The sequence below is a fragment of the Mycteria americana genome, chromosome 9 (genome assembly GCF_035582795.1).
Source record: "Mycteria americana isolate JAX WOST 10 ecotype Jacksonville Zoo and Gardens chromosome 9, USCA_MyAme_1.0, whole genome shotgun sequence".
NCBI classification, from domain to species: Eukaryota; Metazoa; Chordata; class Aves; order Ciconiiformes; family Ciconiidae; genus Mycteria; species Mycteria americana.
This window is the reverse complement of record NC_134373.1, coordinates 9,535,712-9,558,700: the sequence shown is the minus strand read 5'-3', so window position 1 is coordinate 9,558,700 and position 22,989 is coordinate 9,535,712. Positions and strand designations below refer to the sequence as shown.

Below are 22,989 nucleotides of genomic sequence, written 5' to 3'. Positions count from 1 at the left end.
CTTCCATTTTATTATTCCCATTCTAATTTTACTCAAAAGATTTACCCTTCCATTTATGGCACATTAAACATCTCGGCTCTATCTGCTCCTGCTAAAGCCAATGGACATTTCCATTCACTGCAAACTGGACAGGACAGACATGCAGTATGCATTGTCATGATAATTTTACCCTCTAGCTCCACCCCGTGAAAGGTTCACTTGTAGGTGAACCCCTGTCATTAAGAAGTAAGAGCTCACTGAAAGGCACCAGGAGAATGGCCCAAGGGAAGGTCCCAACAGCATCAGCTGCTACATGAAGGGTTGCGGGCAGATTGACTAGCCTTTCACACAGCTTCACAGCATTTCAGAGTAGGACAGACCAGACCATTTCAAACGAGACCTTTTAGCCTAATGGGTGTCTGCTTATCTTGACCAGTCTGATAAAATTAGTAGCTTATCTTCATTACCCTTCTTGCCACCAAAATAAACTAGATGTTCACCACATCTGCTTTCAGCCACTCACAGTATGAAATACAGCTTGGTGACATAGGCTGCGATCCAAAAAGCCCACTAACTTCATTAATGTTTGGAAATCAAGCTCATCAGATACCACTATTAAAGTTTAATCAAAATATTATGATATCATCTTCACATCATGTTTACACCGACCCAACAGATGGTCAGAAAGCAAAGAATATTTATGAACAAACTAATCATACTTTCCCTTTTAAGGATAGGAAACTCCAGCACTACTTGACTTCCTACTTGATGAATTAAGACGACAAATCCTAAATTTGACTAAAACCAGAGTAAATTGTAAGTGGTGTAAAAGAATTTAAGCCCCTGATGTCTCCAGAATGGGGATACCTCACAACAGAAACATTTCTGTTGCAATGCAATGCTGCAGACGTGTGGAAAAGACCTAAGGCAGGACAACAAACTTGCTTTAAAATTGTACAGAATTCAAACTCTCTTTTAAAAAGAGATGGATGGACTATCAAATTTTGCGAACATTAAATTAAAGACGGGAAATATTAACACGCAGCTACAGGAACTCAGTATTTACCTGTGACATACCTTGTCAAGTATGGGGTGTTTCCATAGTTCAGCAAGTAACATCTTTTCCACAATAGAGCTTGCACATAAGGTCTTCATTTTTAAATTTAAATTCATATTTTTGCTATTAGATACTTATTAAATGTGAGAAGACAGGGAGAATGCCTAAAATAGGCATCTTTTAGGAAGATCTAAAAACGTTTGCCCTTGATTACATATGTCATCACATCATTATAATTACATGTAATGTTATAATTACAACATGCAAAGATGTATAAGGCAGATAAACTAGAATAACTATTTGGATCGCCTTTTGATATGACACAACATTTTAATTAGATGACTCAGCACAGTACTTTCAAAGACAAACTGTTGAATGTCCATTCTACAAAGGAGGGTTTACAAAGGTGTATCTATTTTGAACATGAAACAAAGAAACAAACAACACAGCTAGCCTGCTAGAACCTTTTTGTTCACATTTAATTATTGATGAATACACTTGAGTACGTTTGGCCTCTAATTTCGTTGACTGCCAAATGTCAAAGTTAATAGATAGCCATAAACACTTAAACAGTGACTACTTTGAGTTTTAAGATGTACTCTGTCACAAAAATCATGCTCTTTGAGGCATAGTTCCAAAAGGTGACCTGGTCCAGAAAAAAATGTTTGCCCTACGAAAAAACCCAAAACCTATATTTATGCATAAAATTCTTCACAATGTTTTAAAATGTTTATATTATATATGGAGAGTTCAGTTCACCTTGGATGATTCTCATTATTTCACCACCAGTAAAATGCCAATGGAGTCAAAAGTCAGGCTTTAGAAACAGCGATGACTTTGGCCGAGTGGGACGAGAGGTCAAGGCTAGGTCAGTGACACCTCGTATAGTCACTCACTGCCCTCCTCCATCCCTTTTCGAAAATAAGAAAAACAAACAAACATAGCTTTATATAGCGCAGAAGAGCAATTTCTTTTAAAAGCTGCATTTAAGCTCTCGAAAGGAAAGCAAGTCAAGCATTCAGGGCTGGCGTTCAGTTCCCAGCCTCTTCCCAACAGAGAGCTGGTTAAACTTACTGAATGGCTATACGTTTTGTAGCAGCATCCTCATGTCAAGTAGCAACCTCTGAGGCCACCTTTCCCTCCCTAAACTCAACAGCTGTTCATCCTCTCTCATAAGCCTTTTCCTACACCGCGAGGTGTGTCAAAATTAGTACAGAATGCTTTGATTCCAAATAAACATACCCACCTCACGGTGTTCTCCAGCATACCGTGTATGACTCTTACGAATTACAAAACAGCGTATCTACCACACCTACCATCTACCATCATCTACCATAAATACATGACCCATCAAATCAAGTAACACAACTGATCCCAGGGATTCAAGTATAAGAAGAGCCTCAGATACCCTTATCCATCTGCTACCAGCTTCAGAGACAATATATCAACCCATGCGCATGACTCAGTACCTTTTAAACAATACAGTATATTAATTACTCATGCTTATTTCTTCAGTCTTCTTCAAGTCTGTTTTCACTTACTCAAGGCGCATCAAAACAACAATAAAATTAAAACGCAGAATTTATCACACAACGGAGAGAGATTTGATTAGACAAATGCAGCTGATCTTTTCAATAATTCAATCGGCTTCCTTTTTTGACCAAAACATTTTAAGCTGTTAATACACTGATACCAAGTGTAATACTCACAGTTGCTTATAACTCCTCCAAGCGGGTCACCCTTGAAATCAAACTCAATATCCATGTATTTTCCCTGTGAAAGCAACATATTTTAAGACTATAAGTTCTGTTTAAGGAAAAACTGCTCAAGACATTTTTTAAGAAGTTAGTTGGTCATTTTTACAGGCTAAAAGAGCAATCTGGCAACCTCCTGTACGCTCCGTCAAATTCCAAAACCCAGAAAATGATTCAAAGCTTCTAAGACAATCGCATTATCACAGCCAGAGATTTTCATGAGGATGGCTTTAATCAGGTTTGTAATGCAACCCAGTAATTTGCTCAGTTTCTAAGGTTATATGAAGAAAAAGCACGTTATACAAGCTTTCACCAGAACGCCAAGAACACCAAACACCACTTGTGGGCACGTAGGTATTACCATGCTTATTAACGGAAGAATGTAGGAAGAAATGATCTTCCACGCAGACTTATTTTGTCAGTGTAAAGTCTTCCCGGGGCGCGAATCGAGGCAGTTGAAGGGTAGCCGCTCAGTTTGGCTTGAAGGACTGGCTGGCAGCGATTACTGTTAGTAATCGTGGGGTGCCTGTCCCTAAGCATGTGCCTGCCTTGTAAAAGTGATGGATTTTCCCACTGAACTCTTTGCCTCGTAACTCAGGAGACCAGAGGCAACAATTAACAGACTGTCACCGCAAAAGCGATCTCATTTTTAGCTGTACTGGCGCAGCGTGTTTCCTTGACTTCTGTTTGACTTTTCCACACCGCAGAAGATCGCTCTGGTCTTTGCAACATTTTAATTTCTGTGACGAGTGTTTAATGTAGTAACAGCTACGTTTAACAGTGACAAAACGGACAGACCCATACTGCGTAGAAGAGGCAAAAGCCGCGCAGCTCACATTGGCAGGGAAGTTTAGAAAGATAAAAACTGCTGGTAGTAATTCAACCAAATTCCACAAGCCACGCACAGAAATGATCTCACCACCCTCTGGTGCTTACTTAACAGAGGACAAACCCAACCTATTGAGAAGAGAAGCCTGGTGTTTATAATTCCTTATTCACTGCACTTAGGAAGAGCTTGCTTGCTTGCTTTCTCTTTTGATTTTAATTACAGAACATAGAAACCAAGCACTTTACATTGACTCCCTCAAAGATATTTTCTCATTTACTGGGTATTTTGTCAAGGTTGGCTTGACTCGACTTAAACTCTATTCTTCTCCTTGCTGGCAGCTGAGGCAGGCTAGACAGGACAGCACTTGTACTTTCGTGTTTGAAGTTAATTCTGAGCTGATTCAAATTTCTGAGATAAAGAATTAAATCAGATAATTAAATTTTAATTTCCCAAGGAGTGGGCCAGCTGGATGTTTCCAAAAGTATTTTTAGCTTTGTGTTTATAAGCAAGGACTTGAAAGGCAAAATACCAGTTGGTTGCACTTTGTCCTGGAAAGACTTCTGTTTGCAAACAGCACCTCTTCTCCTCCCTGCTGTCTCCTCCTCCTTTCTGCAGTACGTCATCTCCGACAGCGGCACCCTTTTCCCACCCTTTCTATCCAAAAAAATTTTCTACAGTGCCTCAAATTTTGGCCCTGACCTTGCCTGCACGGACATTTGTGGAGCCTGCAGGGCCTGCGATGAAGACCCTTTGCTCTGTTCACAAGCAGGGGCAATGACAGCCGCGGAAGGAGCATTCGTCCCTGTGGAAACAACATCATCAACCCTCGAGAATCAGAAGGGAAGGGGAGAGAAATCTCCCACGTGGAAAAAAAGCCGCTCTCTAGTGTCACCATATCCCAGGCTTTTATCCATGTGCTTTTACTCGCAACGCACCATTTTTCCAGTGTATTAATTTGTCTTCTGTTGTCTGCTTTATATTTCACTCTGTATTACTCTTCTGCGCACAAGTGAGCAAATTACAAAGTTGCATTCAGTCTTCTGATTTTAGCAGGAGAAACTATGATGAATACTCACACTTCTGAATCTCCCAAGTCTAGCTTCAACTTTTTTTTTTGGCAACTGTCAGTGCCTATAATTTCACATTCAGTTTCATGCTAAAAACCCCAAAAATCAATCAGTTCATTATAAAGAATACAAGCAAAAAAGTAACATTACAAATGCTTATATTAAAACTGAAGTTGTAAACACAGGTTGAAACATCATAGAGAGAAAATGAGAACCTGAAGTAGAAATTTTAACAAAAAAATGTATACATATAGATGGAATACGAGATCACGCAGAAAGATTGACTTGCTAAGCAGACCAGTTGCTAGGCACATGGTCACTGACATTAAAGCCACCAGTGCCAGAAAATTAAAGAATCCAGCTGTGCTGTAATTATGTTTTCATCCGGTCACAGACTGTCACATCCTAATTTTTTTTTTTCTTAACCTCTACTTTGATTCTCCATAGAACTCTATGCCCACATCAGAAAACAAGATTTCTGACAAGGAAGTGAAACATCTTTTAAAAACAGGGGTGAATGCTAATAACGGACTACTAACACATTGGGGAAGGAGAATATGCTTGAATGTACAAAATGAAGTATTGATTGCTACTGAAGGCGTTTGCCTTACCCAAACATCATGGTCCTCAGACAACTACAAGAAAGTTCTCTCTCCAAATTATTCATTCCCTCCTTACAGATGCCTCGATGGCTGATACAAGGTAAAACAGAAACAGCCAACAACACAACATGCTCCCCTAAAAGAAATCCAAATTCAGCCTTGAAGAAAATACTTACAAATCTAGAGGAGTTGTCATTCCTCACGGTTTTGGCATTTCCAAAAGCTGGAGAAAGAGAAAAACAAATATGACAACGAAATCTCTCAGTAAAAAACTATTTAAATGCTAAATTATCTCTGACTGTTTATATATTTAAAGGAATCATAGACTCTGAGAAACAATACCCTGTTCATTGCATGGGTATCAGTCACTGGGGATAGAGGGAGTGTGACAGACAAGATCACAAATGAGAAAACACCTAAGGAAGTCCAAAGTAGTTTCATCTCAACACTTCCTTTATTTAAAAAAGTGAAGGAAAAACATACACGGGGAAATGGTTCCAAGACAAAACTGTATCTGGATTGAGTATATATCCTTGGGGTTTGAATCATCAAATTTAAATTTTTATTACCCAAATAACTTCAAATATAGGAAATATTTCTTTCTCTTCAGTTCAGAGAAAGAAACGAATCTTAGTTCCCAGAACTGAAGATGGTAAAAGATAGAGGCCAGAACTGAAGAAATTAGAGAATGACACTTAAAAATTGTTTGCATGGGACAGTTTAATCAATGCTTTGAAACTGTTTTGCTTATACTATTCCAACGCATTTATCCTAGCTTAAGCTGAATATTAATCAGCTGAAATAAGTCTGATTTACAAAGAAAGCTTAAAACACTCTCTTCAGCTTTGACCTAAACCAGCTTTTTGAATAGTTTGGATTTAATTTCTTTAGCTCAAGTTTTCTGACAATGAAAACTCTCCAAGAAAGGACTTCCCAGGGCCATGTTCAAATAGGCAGCCACCAGTTTAGAACATAGGCAGGACAAGAACTCAGACTGGAGGACAATTCAAGCTCTTAACGTCGCAGTGTCAAAGCACCCCACGTCAAACAGGAGTGTCCCCTGCATTATTAAGCATAGCACTCCTACTCCAACAGGAGACGTTATTTATTCCAGTATTTATTTATATAGCATATATATTTTCAAAGATCAAGTCAAGTCAATGTTTTTTGGACAGAAATAAATACATGCTTTTAGGCTTCAACAAACTTGCATGAGTAGACTTATTCTTGATCAAAGAACTGAAGCCAAAAGGGAAACTTTGTTGCTCCTGAAGGCCAAGGATAAGTGAAAGAATTGTTTTTAAAATCTTTATGTCCTGCAATAAATCATCTTTTCAACAACCAAATCTCTGAGCTGCATTTTCTTAAACACAGCACTGAACAGTAGAGTCATTTATAACTGCACAGAATCAAGCACAAACGTCCCATTATAAAGCACGAGACATTCCCCAGTTTTCCCTTAAGTTCATTGTTTCTAAAAGTTAATTTACAGTAGCAACTGTACTTAAAAAAAATTCCCATAAGATAAATTATGCCTATGTAACATTTATGTCATTTTCTTGCACTGCAGATCTACTGAAACAGAACTACATAACCAAAGAAAAACAAATCTAACCACAAATGCTTAATTTCTGTCTAAAATGTATATAAGCAGCCAGGCTTGCTCAGCGGCCTCGTGGAATAATCCAGTGTCCTACCTTCCAAAAAGCTAAATAGGCAGTTACCACTGCACCAAGTAGAACAAATAACACCTTAAAATGATAAAGCACTTTTCTGTAAGCTCACTCTATTTCTCTTGCATTAAAACAAAGATTCACAAACCAAAAAGAAATCAAATAAATTTGGCAGTCCTGAGGATAAGCCTAGCTTTGGCAAGAAAAGCCTCCATACTTCCCATACTGTTTCTGTCTACATCTGAAATCTGCCTTCCAGGACAGTGATAAAAGCAACACAGCTCTTCGCTGTTAATCCAAAACAATGGAAGATTGCAATCCCCCCAATTCAGCTTTAAGTGGAACATATCTGATCATCAAAGAAAGGCTTATCCAGCATTTTTATTATTCTTAAATTTTAACATTTCATTCTTTCTTTGCAAGTCTTTGCTTACAGTTTTTGGTTTGTGTGCAGCCAATGACCACATTTTACCCATCCAGTTCACCACTACTCTCAGCCCACTTTTGCATTCCCTTCCCCTTTTGTTTTTTATTTCCCCCCCCATTCTCACTTGTATGATATGTAGAGTGCTTGCTCCCTATAGACTCCAAATCCTTACATACAAATATAGATAGCTCGGCAATAAATAAAATGTTGACACTCAACAGTCTTACAAACATTGCATATCATCTGGCCAAAATGCAAAATTATTGTACAGCAGTCATGAGAATTTGTCTCGGCACCACAATAGCTTAGAGAACTGTGGGAAAGACTGCGCCAGGAATCAACACAATAGACCTAAATAAGTCAGTGCTAACCAAGACACTTCTGAGGGCAATTATTAGACAATGGGACAACACTGCAAGCTTTGAGGATCATATATTCTATCTCCAGGAGAAATGAAGATCCTGTTTCTGGCAGCCAACATCTTTAAATTAAAATGACTAATTAAAAAATAAAAAGTCTTTCATGGGAGAGCAGGAAAGGCAGTTGTCAGGAAGACGGGCCAACAGAGTCACCAGACCCAGGGAACAATAAGTCTCAAGGAATAACAGGCATGCATATGGATTGGCTTATTTTTTTCTAAGATCCACTTCTTCACTTGGTTTTTTTTTTTTTTTTTTCCTAAAAGAAAAATAATGCTTTACAGAGCTTGTTTGTTTACTAGAGACTATAATAATATCATTTGGAAGGAAATGAATCAGAGGGACTAACTGAAGTTAAGTCTTCTGATACAGCCAAGCATCATCAAGGCAGGGTTAAGAAAGGGTACGCCCTCAGAGAGCAGCAGGAGGTGTCTGGCAAATATGACCTAACTTCCTAAGCTCTCGCTTCATGAGGGAAACAGTTTTCTTCTCATAGAATCATTTAGGTTGGAAAAGACCTTTAAGATCATTGAGTCCAACCGTAAACCTAACACTACCAAGTCCACCATTAAATCACGTCCCTAAGCACCTCATCCAAACGTCCTTTAAATACCTCCAGGGATGGTGACTCCACCACTTCCCTGGGCAGCCTGTTCCAATGCTGGACAACCCTTTCAGTGAAGTAAAATTTCCTAATATCCAGCCTAAACCTCCCCTGGCACAACTTGAGGCCATTTCCTCTTGTCCTATCACTTGTTACCTGGGAGGAGAGACCAACACCCACCTCTCTACAACCTCCTTTCAGGCAGTTGTAGAGAGCAATAAGGTCTCCCCTCAGCCTCCTTTTCTCCAGGCTAAACAACCCCAGTTCCCTCAGCTGCTCCTCATCAGCCTTGTGCTCCAGACCCTTCCCCAGCTTCGTTGCCCTTCTCTGGACACGCTCCAGCACCTCAATGTCTCTCTTGTAGCGAGGGGCCCAAAACTGAACACGGTATTCGAGGTGCGGCCTCACCAGTGCTGAGTACAGGGGGACGATCACTGCCCTACTCCTGCCGGCCACGCTATTTCTGATACAAGCCAGGATGCCATTGGCTTTCTTGGCCACCTGGGCACACTGCTGGCTCATATTCAGGCGGCTGTCAACCATCACCCCCAGGTCCTTCTCTGCCTGGCAGCTTTCCAGCCACTCTTCCCCAAGCCTGTAGCGTTGCATGGGGTTGCTGTGGCCCAGCTGCAGGACCTGGCACTTGGCCTTGTTGAATCTCACACAACTGGCCCCAGCCCATGGATCCAGCCTGTCCAGATCCCTCTGCAGAGCCTTCCTCCCCTCAAGCAGATCAACACTCCCACACAACTTGGCGTCATCTGCAAACTTACTGAGGGTGCACTCGATCCCCTCATCCAGATCATTGATAAAGATATTAAACAGGACTGGCCCCAACACAGAGCCCTGGGGGACACCGCTTGTGACCGGCCACCAATTGGATTTAACTCCATTCACCACCGCTCTTTGGGCCCGGCCATCCAGCCAGTTCTTTACCCAGCAAAGAGTACACCTGTCCAAGCCACGAGCCGCCAGTTTCTCCAGGAGAATGCTGTGGGAAACGGTGTCAAAGGCTTTACTAAAGTCTAGGCAGACAACATCCACAGCCTTTCTCTTTAAGTGGGTCACCTTGTCACAGAAGGAGATCAGGTTGGTCAAGCAGGACCTGCCTTTCAAAAACCCATGCTGACTGGGCCTGATCGCCTGGTTGTCCTGTACGTGCTGCGTGATGGCACTCAGGATGATCTGCTCCATAACCTTCCCGGCACCGAGGTCAGGCTGACAGGCCTGTAGTTCCCCGGATTCTCAAGAAAACCTCTCCGTAACTGAATAAAATCTCGTAGCTGTCTTCACAGAAAGCATCTCCTATGGTTTTGGACACCAAATAACAATAAAACAATAACAGATACAGTTTTCCAAACCAGCTCTGCAGGAAAGCTGATACACACAGACGTAATACACTCATACATGCTCTGTGAGATTCTTACCTTCAAGAACTGGATTTGACTGCAAAAGTTGTTCTTTTACTTGATTAACCTCTGCCCCTTTTCCACACACAGCAGCTACATATGACATGACAAGCTTGCTCGCCTCTGTGGGGGGGAGAGCAAAATAAAACAGTGATAAGTATTGGCAAATAGGCCATGAAATAATTTGCAGACTTGATCTCCATCACATTTTCACCATGCCAGACAGGAACCGTAAGCACATTTCATTTCAGTTTTCTTCTACATTGCCGTACCATCTGGAAATGAGGAAGCAGCATATCCTGCAAAGAGACCCACGCCATTACATCAGCAGCCCTATTGACTTAAATACCTAGAACCCTCCCAAGCTAAAGCCACCACCAGTGGACGTGGCACATTACCCGCTACTTCTTCATTTAGCCTCAGTAAGAGGCATTCAGTAAGGAAAGAACATTTTCCCTAGCTGACACGTTGGAATGTTTTAATCTAGCCTGAAAAAAATAGGGCCAAGCAGTTTCAAGATGCAAAATTCAATCAGTTTATACCAGCAGACGCACACTAACACAAGTGTAAACATACAACACTATACACACGTAATTACAACTGCCAAGTACCCAAGTAAATGAGTAAGTGCAATTCAACATCTCATAACATTATGCAGTCTGTTTCAAAGTCTAATGGATAGAGAAAGTGAAGCGTTCATTTAAACAATGAAACAAATTTGAAGGTACCAACTTTTAACAAAGTCCGGAACAATTTTTGGACTCTCAAAGCTGGGTTCATATGGGTGTCAATCACCCGTATACAGACAGAGACAAATATTAAATAATCCATCCAACCCTTATGTTTTTGCTGGTCAGGACAAAGAGCAGCTGAAAGAGGATTCTGTTTATAAACAGAGTCTGTGATGTTTAGTATGATGCAAGATAGTGAAATTTGAGGCAATATCAGCTGATATACAATGTAATTACTAACAGCTGGACTTCCTATCAACTCAACCCAGCGGCCATAAAAAACCCATTACTTGTTCTTCAGAGATCTGTTACAAATTTAAGGGTTTCATGTCAGGAAAGAACTGACAAACAATAAGTTATCCCTGGGATTTTGATTCTTTCCTATTTAATCAGATTTGTTTGCTAGTACTAAATTACTATCCCATATTGTAGAGAACACTGAGCAAACCTGCAACACAGGAAGCAAGCAAGGAGCAAGAACTAGAGGTGTGTCCATAAGGCCTCCCATCTCCTTTAACTGCACCTCCAACCCACCTCTCATTTTTAAGAACCCATTGCCTTCAGAGCTTGGAATTACCAAATTATTTGATTTGAAATATTTCCTAAAACAGTCAACATCTTTAAGTACAGCTACTCAATCACCGAGAGAAGAAAGCACTGAAGCAGCAAATAAGGTATTAGAAAATCATATGCATTAAGACAACACACAACGACTTCAAGATAGGCTTTGAACATCACTGAAAGAAAATAAAGGCCCTTTCTTTTATTAGGAACTCTGTTTGGCCCAATAAAGACACCAGGAAGGGAATCATCACCTTAATATCTGAAAACATGCAAATACACCACTAATTCTGGTAATGTACTATGGTTTCTTGCACGATGTTACTATCGATTAGCAATACAAACATGCAGTGAATCAAGACCAAAATTGGAAGTAATTAAAAAAACCCAACTGAAAACAGTTCAGTTTCAATTCTTCCAGCCCAAACATGTTAAATGTTCTGGCTACCAAAAATCTAAACCAGAGTTATATAGCATCTTGATATAGGATGAAGTTTGTTTCCTCAACTCCAGGAACTTCCTCCCCGTGTCCCCCCCCCCCTTTTTTTTTTTGCAATGGAAACCTGACTTCTCAGCTAACAGCCCCATTTCAGCAACAGGAGTTACCTCAAATGTTAGAGAGAGAACAGCACAGATTCCAAGTCAATTATTGACTTGAATTGAAAACCCTGTATTATTCTGTACTTACCTTTATAAAGAAGTAATTCACATTGTCCCCATATGGCTATGAAAATTACAGAACAGTCAAAATCTCTATACAAATCTGAATCTACCAGAATATTCTCTACAAATAGAGAAGTTCAGAAACTCAACCACTGCTACACCTTTCAACTGAATAAATGAATAAAAGGTGGACCTCAGCTGTAGGAGGTACTTGATAATTCACAGTTCCTGAGGAAATGAAGACATTAATACCAGTACAGAACTCCTTTCTGAAGTTTGAACTCCTAGACAGAATCCGTAACAATCATATTAATAAGAACTTGATTATTTTAATATACACTTTTAGTGAACACACATGTGTTTTCATGTTACTGAACTGAAAAAAAGGATTCTATTACAAGATTTCAAGACCTCTCAATTGGATGCCATTAATCAAAGAAAAACAAAGATGAAGGCTACACTTTACATTTTCACAAAAGGCCTGGAAAGCAACTTCTTGTTACCCACTTTAAGTCTTCCTCAGTATAAGCATACAAGACTCCACATTTTCTCAGATTCAAATGAAAAATCTCTTAAATTACATGGAAACAGATGTATGCATTCCTACCCGCTGTGTCTTTTGCAAGTCACCTCAGTTTTAAATTATTTCAGAAAATAACTGGCTTCTTTCCTTTTTAAAGTCTACCTAAAATGTTCTGCAGTTATGTAATCCTCACTTGATTTCTACCATGCCAGTTTAAAAATTAGCAGTCATTTTCAAGACACTTTCAGCTTTGCCTGAGAAACAGTGTTCTGGTACACAAGCCAATCTTAGAACGGCCGCTGAGCACAGCATGCAAAAGACTGATGACATTTCCAAAGTAATCAGCTACTATTATTTATTTTCCTTGGATAAATGGCATAATCCAGTTTAAATGTATACATTTATTAATAGGCTAGAAGTCTAGAAGACCAAGAGCATTCCGTTTTCTCCATCATAATGTTTCCCACAGGGAGAGCTTAAAAGTTTTCTGGCCCTTGCAATACTCTACCACAAACCAGCATTACTTTAGTAAGACTTTGCATACTGATGAGGATACTGTATTAACACATGATAGAACTGTGTCACGCTGACAATGTGAAAAAACACTCGTTTATGTACGTTCCCACCTGCAGCAACAAGCGTGACAGCGTTCATCTTCTGCAACCACCAGACACAAAAAGATACCGGTATCTCAACTCTTACAGACTCTAGCATCACTTTGCAAGACTCCGAATAAACCTGAATGTTTTTGAACAAGCAGTTTTGATCTTATTACCTGTTTTTCCAGCTCCACTCTCTCCTGTAATAAGGATACACTGGTCTTTGTCCTGGTCCCTTAAAGATCTGTATGCTTCATCTGACAGAGCAAAGCTGCAAAGTAAGAAAGAGTCAACTGAGAATTAGATAAAACAAATACCAACAATAACTACAATCTGCCCTTCACATCCAGGCAGGGGGGGGAGGGGGACGGACGGACGGGACGGGGACGGACACGGACACGACGACAACAAAACCAACAAACAAAAAACCCCCAAGTCCTAATGTTCTGCAAGTGGTGAAGCATTCACTTTTCAGAATATAAAAACTCACAGAAGCAAAATGGATACTTTTTCTCAGTGGCTTATTTAGACTTTCTCCAGGAAGAAGCAAGCATAATCTCTAAATTTTTCTAAAGGTAGCAAGCTCAAAACAAATTCACAAAATTTCAGGGAAATTTAGGTAGCGTTCTTCATTGAACAAAATATCATATTCTTCATTGAACAAAATGTCGGTGCGTCAACAGGATGTGTTCTGTCTGCAGATATTTAAGAAAAAGGAAACAGGAGAATCCTGAGCACTAACAATACCATGAACTGCAATTTCTACTCTGAAAAGTATCAAGAAATCTCAGGACCTTATAAAATATTGAGCATTTTAAGCATTTGGGTATTGCTGGACTTTTGCATAAATATGCAGAAGTGTTTCCCCATAAGCGTGTTCTTAATTCAGTAAAGGTGATGTCATGTAGTGAAATTAAAGAATACAGTAAGAATCAACAGCTTTCCTGTACCAAAAATGTCTTTCCGTGGAGCTCAGAACATCATGACCCTGAAACCACTGCGTTGCAATTTGAATCCAGAGGTGCTTTGTTGCTATGCAGCAACATATATTTTGGAGAAATGCAGATGTGTTACTTATATTTAGTTTTCTTTAGTAGTAATTTTGAGACAGAGTAGTATTGATTTTGTTTCAACTGCACTTCAAGTTCATGGAATAAAGGACTCTGGAAACCGAGCATTAGAACCCCTTGGAAAAACTTAAGCAAGTAGTATCTGAAAAAGGATATAAAAGCAAAATCCAAATAAAAAGGCACACCTGCATTACGCAACTTAAAGAAAAAAATCTGATATCCAAACACGACATATTTTTACATGAAATAAACATCCATTCAACAGACCAAGAGCTTTGTTAGTTTACTGCACCTAGTAAAATATTTAGTGTTTGCTGGTACTTAAAAGTAGATATTGTTTATTATTCACAGTAAACAAACCATGTACGAAAAATAGAAATGAACTCTCAGGTCAACATAAAATGCATAATCGTTGCAGGTTCAATGCACCTTTTAAAAACTTGATTCTGTATTCTATGACAGTTCAGGAGCTTTGCATTCAGCTGATAACTACAAATAGATCAAGTATTTGTTCTGAATAACGTAGCCATATAGTGATTTCACAGGCAACCACAGCCCCTTTATAGATAAGCAAGCTCTTTGTCATGAAATTAGTTAGGGGTAGCATGGACAACACCATGCAAGTAGCGAGAGCCACACAGAGCCTCTTCTAGAGGCTCCTATTGCCACAGCTTGAAAGCTTCAAATATTAAACCTAAATATACTCAAATTAGTTCATACATGTTTCTTTTTTGCTACCACTGTCCCTTAGCTCAGGCAGTTCTTCCTTCTGGCTTCTCTCCCCAAAAAAGTTTATGGAGAGCATGTCATATTGTTCCCAATTTAATCACCACACGCATGCGCAACACCATTTATACTTCCTCATCCCTCATCAGTATTAGACTCGTATTTGCTTATTTGGGTTTGGGTTTTGTTTGCTTGCTTGTTTTTACGGTTGCATCACGTTATCAGCTCAGCCATCCTGCAAGAGACCAGCATACCAAGGGAGTGGTATTCTGAAAAGGTTGGAAAAGAGGTAAATGAAACACCTTACAGCTCCTTTACTACCAAATAATCACACCTTCCCCTCCCTCCCCAATTCCTGCCAATAACGCCCACGTCATCGATTTCCCCCTCTTTGTGTCCCTCCTGTCCTCTTCCCTCCTGCAGCACACCCGCTGCCTAGTTGCACGACCGACCCAGGGCTCCGTCTCTCTCGCTGCTTCTCTCGCCAACTTACATCGTCTAAGGCACTAAATTACAGTTCTTCTCGCTGCACAGATGGTTGGGCCATCCTCTTAACAACCACGATCAAAGGTCATTAACTCCTTTTGATACATATACCATTGAACCCAAAGTAAGACTGATCTCTCAGAACTTAATACTGCTATGGTGATTGAAGCATTTGAACTCAGTAGTTCAACTGGAGGTGAAAATGTGTTTACGAGAAAGCAGCAGGCTGTAATGCTTTTAGCATTGAAACAAAGTCAATTTGTGATATGGCCAACATGCTGGAGAACTAGCAAAAAAAAAAAAAAAAAAAAAAAAAAAAGGGCGCTGCTGCTGAGAGACCATGACACAATTTCTGGCATCCACTTTACTGTCCGGAATCCAAACTACAGTAGCAATAACACTTTACCAGACTCTCTTACAGGACATATTTAGGAAATGAATAATATTTGTTGAACGCTGCTGCAGATACACTTGTAAATTGAAAAGTACAATGTGCAGCACTCAGAAAAGCTTATTCCCGCACACATTACATTCCTTTTTGCAAGGAAAAAAAAAAAGCAGTAGGATGAAGAGGAAAGAAATAAAACTTCACTGAGCATTCATGGTCCGTGTGAGAGAACGTTAATACTAATGCTGTGGTTTCCATGGGTTTGATTCAGGAAACTGGCTTTCAGCAGGAAGGTAGGACTCTGAGATGCTTTTCAAACTTACAGACTGGATGGCTCATTCTGTGCCTGCTGTCCTTCAAACAATCTCAGCCATCAACTAGTATTTCACTGTTGAAACAGCTTTCTTGGCAGTAGTTTCACGCCGGAAAATGAAGTCAGCATCAAGCACAGAGAAAGTATTCTCTCTGTTGATATACTGAGTTATGAGTTAATCAGCTTAGTAACCATTCATCTTTCCTAATACACTGAATTTTAGTTTCCCAACAGCCCCTGACAAAATAGATTTTACTGCTTGATGTATTTCTTAACTCTGCCTGCACTGCATAGTTAAAAACACCAAATCATGCTTTTTCTCCTCCCTCAGCAGAGAAACTGAGGGTCTAATAGTGCAACGAGACCTCTGAAGTTGGAGAAGAGAGTGGGATTTCATCCGGTTCTGCTTTTATCCAACCTAGCCAGAGATGCTCGGCATACATTATCTTTTCCTCCAATCTTCTACACAACCCAGCAAAGCCCAATACTTCACAAGTATGTCAATTCTTACCTACTACAGACAAAAGAAAAAATAAGTCAACTCATTTCAAAAGAAGTTTTGCGCACATACTAATCAAAAGTTACCTAGTAGAAGTGTTCTAAAATTTACCTCTGGCATTTCAACCACTGCTCCAGCAATTCAACTGGACGGGGTATAACCAAGAGTGTATTTAAATAACTAAGATTTCTTTGTCTTTCTGGCATTGCATAAACAGCATTAGACACATTTATGTCAGAGCCTGAACAAAGATCTTTATCTCAAAGAAAAAGACAGATCTGTTCATTTGTCATGTCAACTTTCATGGAACACCATTACATTATCTTTGCAATTAAAAAAACCCAACAAAACCAATTAAAAAAAAGCAAAACCAAAAACAACCCCCCCAAAAAAACCCCAACAACTTTGAGCCTTTTGGTTCAAACTCTACGTGTTCCAAAAATATAATTTCATGCTATTGCCTATTTGTTACAAACATATAAAATAATTTCATTTAAGGTCACTTTAGTTTAACACATTTTAATGATCCATAGACCACAAAGAATCCTTCTATTCTTTGCCTTTTAGCAACATTAAGAAACACGTCTCTGGAAAGGCAACATTTGCAACTATAGGTTTAAACCACATACCACTCTTTGAGCCACCTCACAATTACAGAGCCTAAGTAAAATTTTAGAACAGTTTGTAGTTTAAAAAGCAGTTATAAACCATGTGTTTTGAATTAGCTAGTGAGTGTGTCAGCAGTGTCATTTACCATACCTTATAATAAGCTCTCCTTTGATTTTTAGGTTTTCATGAAAGAAGACGACATTTTCCTACCACAACAAACACCGAAATATTTACTGGAGTTCTCTTTTAGCTAAGACTTAAGTATAGAAGCAATTTGACATCGAAATGCCACCCACACCTAGCTCAGTAAGAAGGCTCTGCTTTTTTATAGCATGGCTTTTTCAGCCACATAGCTCCAGATGGCCAGATCTGTCTCAAAGTCCTAACCCAAAAATTCTAACAAAGGGAAACAGCAAACAGGCCTCCAAGGGGGATTTCCAAAGGGCTCCGGCAACTTGCAGCCGCACAACAGCATCTCTATGCTCTAACAAAACACCAGGGTCAGGAAGAGACAGGCGCAACGTTCTCACCCGCTCACCCCGAAACCAGCATCAACTGCTAGTGCTTCATCTGAACGCTCCAGATTGCACCCGCAATTACCCAGGGGTAAAAGCCTTGCTCTTAGCGGCATCAATTCAGCTCATGGGAGCAGCTCTTCTCTTCTACCACCTTCTTCCTTTAAGCCAAAATCACAAGGATCAGTATTGGCCAGCTATTAGTACTTCTTTCCTCCTCTCATTTCCCCTAGCATTCGCAATTAACAGTAATTAGTTAACACTATCTTAAACTCCCTCCGATTGCTTCTCGTGCACTAAGAGAGTCAATTCCCTTCATCCCATCTTCACTGGCTGTTGCTTTGATTCCGACAGTCTCGGTCCCCATTTTAAAATATCTATTGCTTAATCTTGGCTTGCAACTGCCAACTCATTTGCTACTTTCAAAGGAAATGAAGAAAACCTCTCTTCTTGACCATTCCAGTTCCTCATGAAGCAGAGCCCTGGTACCACTTCACTTCTGCCCAACTGTGTCTAAACACCCTGGCAGGATACTAGAAGTCAGTGCTTATCAAAGACTATATACCATCCCAGACTAAAAAGAACAGCAGTAAAATGTAAACTGTACATACATTTTTAATGTAAATTTTACACAAAATGTAACTTATATTAATTCTTTCAAGTTGCGTTTTAATTAGATGATGCTCTTTAGAGCATCATTTAAGTTCCTTCCTTTTCTTTCTGAATGCATAGAAGTGCTCAGTAACAGGGTAACAGCAAAAAAATTATTTCCTCCTCTCGCAACACGCAGTGGGAAAACAGAATCACAGTTTGTTTGGGTGTAACAATTCCTAACAACCTGAGCTAGGAACAGTGGAAGCACATTTTAATACAGTGCTTTGAGGCTTTACGTTGTAAATCATCACTATTTGCTATATGTGTTCCCCCCGCCCATTGAAGCTCAGTGGAAAATTCACCATTCAGGAAAAACAACCGTAAGAGATTATTTATAGTATTAGCTCATAATGCAGAATCATTTAATCTAATCGCCCTAAGGATAAAAAGCGTACTCCCATTTTCCATAATTACAAACTGTCTCATGTTCAGCACTTCGACACACTTGAAAAGAAAAGGTTGATTAGCCTGCCATTGGAGTGAATAAAGTAACAGCTAAATTGATGGAGCATCAGCCAGGATAGACCTTCACAGGCAAGCAGCTGCTCTGTGAAAAACCCCAATCAGGAAACAAATAAAACAAGTTTAAACATCAGGATAAAGAGGTGTGCTAAGACAGATGGAAAGCCTTTTCTCCTATTCATATTCTCCAATTTTATTTTCCTGGTGAGCACAGAAACCTGTTTTATCAACAATACTATGTGGCTAATATACACAGCAGAAGGGTACCTCCTGCGTACGCTTCCCCACATTGTTATTCACATTAGCAACTGTGACGTTATTAGATGCAGAATAAAGCCCAAAGCTGTGTAAATCAGCCCATTTGATTTGTAAGAAGCAGCCATAATTTATGGAAGGAAAGGGAGAGAGGGGAAGGGAGGGCAAAGAGGACAGACAAAGCCACTCTTGATTTTCAAGAGCAAAACACTTTAAAACACAGCCTAATGTTAAGCCAGAGAGATTTATTTTCTGTTCCGGTAGACTGGGAATATAATATACCCTCTGATGCTCATGTGCACGCTGCAGGTTTAGCAGAAGAGTTGATTCAGGGTCTGGACAGAAAGAAGAAAATGTTCTTTCTGAAAATCTTGTCTTTCTCGGGATGAAGCAGATTTCAGACGTGTCCAATGGACTTTGCCTCAAAACCTCCCTACAGAGAGGTCCAGCCAACGCTTCTTTCCCCAAATACCGTGCCTGCACAACCTCTCAGCTCACCACAGCCCAGTCCATCCCCGATGCTTTTCCCTCTCGCAGAATGGCACACATTTCCCCTCCAAGCGTGCGGGAAGCTTCATCAGTTTTGATCACTTCCTTTTTACTGACTGACAGTCAAAAGAAATGTGATTTTTTGAAAACCAACAGGGGTCTTTCCCCAGTACTGTACACAAAAGCCAAAAACACAGCCTATGATTTTCTGCCTGTTTCAACATCTAAAGCATCTCTTTAGAGCTGCACATTACTGTGATGGAAAACAAGAAACGCCTTTTAGCAGGAGCCTGTGACCCAGCTGTTGCATTATTTTCCTTCAACCAGTGGAAAACAGGATTTCTGAAGCTGACGATGACCATGCCACTTTCTAATCCAGACTACAAAATAAATTCTCCCTCTGAATTTTAGCAAACGCTATCAACCCCAGTAAGCGTGTCCACATCACATTCAACAGCTCAGTCCTGGAAGCTGGCAGGGCAATACGCCCAGTAGACTGTCAGGAGAGCGGCATGGGTCCAAGGTGGGGTCTTCCAAAGTAATGTAGCATGATGGCAGAGCGGAGCAGCGGGCAGAGCTTTGGTGCTGCAGATAACCAAGCCAGCAGGGCTGCCTCCTGTCCTGGCAACACGCTAGCCATGGAAAGCCCACTAGGGCATACCAAATTAACTAACGTGGACGAGCGTCAGCTGCACACACCATAAACACCTGCAGCTGCAGACAAACAACAGGTACAACTCATGACTTGGTTTGCCTAAAGAAGGGAATTAAAATAGTGAACTGGAGCTGGTTCGTGTTGTCAGGTGAAGTGAACATACACATAAATCAAGGCGGGGGGGGGATCTCCATGTCATGAGCTTTTCAGAAGAGCAGCTTGGCTTGGATTCCCCCTTGACTAGTGCCATTCCTTGAAATTACATCCGCCAGCTGGATGCCACATAACCATCGCCTCCTCACCCATACTGATACTCAGCCCGTGGGTCTAGCATGAAGGAGTAACTCCCATTTCCAAGGCACAGCATTAACCAGATGAGTTTGTAACCCAAGCAATCTCTCGCCCCACATACCAGGCTGTGTTACCCAAGGCAGCCAACCAGCTCCTACACCATCACCCAGGAGGACACAGCTTGGCCCCTTGCAGACCTACAGCAAGTCAGTTTGCTGTAACATGCACTGCAAGGATTTTACGTTTCTTGGGGGAAAAGGTGTTTCTGTTCACAAAAAATAATAATTTTACCAGGCCATGATATCCTTGAAGGGAAGTACAGGAAGTGTTTTCTATTGTTTTATTAAAAACCTTATTTAATTAGATGTAGTTTATTTCATAAGATAAATCAGCACTTGCATGTTTGATTTGATGACTGCCTAAAACAGCCAACTCCTTACACTCAGTGGGTTTACTGCAAATGTATATGCTGAACCTTTTTGGTAGCCATATTTTCTGTAAGAAGCTCCAGACTTTTCCTTGAAGTGCCAGCCTGACTGCACTAAAAAAGCACGCGGTCACCTGCGAGGGAAGCAGTTTCACGGCACACCAGAAATGCCGGTGGCAAGAGACTCGCCTTTCTCTGTGGACCTTCTGAAGCTTCGCAGCCCCTGAGGCTGGGTCTGTAAAACGTAGGATTTGTTCCGTGAACACGCGCGTTCCCCAGTTCAAATGGAGTATCAAGGGGTCAGGCAGCTGAACGGGACAGTAAGGAAAGAGAGGTGCAAACTGATTTTTCCATGCTTGGCTCCTGTCAGAGTTTAACTAGAGGACACCAAATTTTTTTAAAATCCCAGTTTACTATTTCATCTACATACTAGCAGATTTGAATTGCACCTCTGAACTCTTGCATATATTTGGAAATGAAGGGCTGGTGGGACAGGGAGGAAAAGGGGGAGCAGGGGAAAACAGTCATTCCCTTTCTGCGCTGAAATATCCAGACTCTCAATATTTTACAGAAAATTGAATTAGTTTCTGTACCTAATACAGCATGTGTCTGAAAATTAGGGAAGTTTACTGCTCAAACACACATGTTCAGTTCATGTCAGCTTCGACCAAATTTTACATAAAAGAAATCTTTTTCTGCAGAACAAGACATGCTTTGAGTATGCTGCTGCACCATGTGAATAGCACGCTAAAAGTAAACGCCAATAAAACTGTAATTCATCTTGAGTTAGGTGGCTAAGCAGAATACATATTCCATCAAAATAAAACACTGAGAAACAACTATTCCTCATTTTTAAAACACTGATAGTGGCTAGACACAGGTCCTTACAATTACCCATAGCTATTTCAGAAAAAACAGGCCCAGAGTACAGTTAAGTGAAATACTTTGAAGACAAGATTCTATAATCCTGTTAGAGGAGCAATGATCATTATAGCTTGGCTTTTCCTGCACAGATGGGAATATACCGTTAGTGGCTTTTTTTTCCCTTTTCTTTTTTAATTTATTTTTTAAAATAGGGGCCTTATAGTTTGAGCTTGTCCAAATCAGCAGCAGAGCACCGATGCTCCATGTAAAAATGCCAGCGACTTCTTGATCTAGCAAATGAAACCACAACAGGGCTGTACTGGTTGCAGGGTTTTCCTGAGGCAGAGAGGGAGTACTGCTCTTATGATTTCACATGGAAAAATGCTTAGCAAACAGGCAGCGTTCCATGTTGCTGCCTCAAAAAATGTATTCCTGCTTAGCAAAAAGAAAACCCTGCCTTTATTTGCAGCCCTAAGAAGCATCACCTTGAAGTCAGAAGGCAGAAATAAGTAATTTCCTCCCGATGCAGTGAGAGCAGAGAGAGAGCAAGTCGAGTTTTGGCCTCCACAATAAGCGTGCATTGCTACCACGTGCTCATGCAGGGATTTCTCTGGCTGCAAATCAAATTATTGCAAAAGTAGCAATACTCTTAGACAAGCTTGCTCCACTCCACTAACTGGAGAATGAAAAATAAATTTATTCCTTTATTCTAAAGTAATTAAACGTGTCCCAGTATTCAGGGGAAGATGAACGGTGAAGTGAGGTGCCCAGTTTCACATACATACTTCGTAGAAAGGGATGTGCTTTCAAAGGTCTCATTTCACAGGACAATAGCATACTGTAGCGCTACTAAACTCCAGGATGCTGCACGTACCTACGAGCCACAGCATCTCACATAAAAAGACGCATCTTGGAGTGACTTCATAGCTCTGCCTGGTGAGATGGGTAAGGAAATGTCAGCCATGCGTCAGTGCAATAGACTGCAATGGAAGGCAACAGTTTGCCGTCAGAAAAAATGCCAAGCGCTCCACCAAATTCGTATTACAGTACTGGAGAAATCGGAGTATTATTACATCCTCATAGCTATTTGTAACGTAAAGTAAGTTGCTAATCATCAGATTTGAAATCTAGGCTCTGTAACACGAAAGCTAGCATGCAGCTGCCTGCAAGTTTATCAGAGACAACATTGAGAAAACTGCAAATAAAAGTAATTCAGTTATCTGAAAAGCATCTGATGGGCAACATCAACACTATGTAATTACATAGCTATGTTGCTACTTTACTGGAGGAGTTACTGAATTTTTTAATTTTGCAGGTAACTCTTAGGTACTTTTATCAAACCAAGTAGTTTGTTAAGAAGTTAAGAAGCCTTACCCAACTTATTTTTTG

The 22,989-nt window shown here is 40.3% G+C and overlaps 1 protein-coding gene across 4 annotated transcripts in view; it reads right to left on the bottom strand.

Moving 5' to 3' along the window:
• MYO1B (myosin IB) overlaps window positions 1–22,989 on the bottom strand; it is a 117,492-nt gene that overhangs the window by 52,967 nt on the left and 41,536 nt on the right. For all 4 annotated transcript variants that reach the window (XM_075512261.1, XM_075512258.1, XM_075512257.1 and 1 more), the window contains exons 4-7: window positions 13,074–13,168; window positions 9,839–9,943; window positions 5,465–5,511; window positions 2,746–2,809 (exon numbers count right to left, since the gene is read on the bottom strand). In XM_075512261.1, coding sequence (XP_075368376.1) covers window positions 2,746–2,809; window positions 5,465–5,511; window positions 9,839–9,943; window positions 13,074–13,168 — 311 coding nt within the window. The remainder of the gene's footprint in view (window positions 1–2,745; window positions 2,810–5,464; window positions 5,512–9,838; window positions 9,944–13,073; window positions 13,169–22,989) is intronic.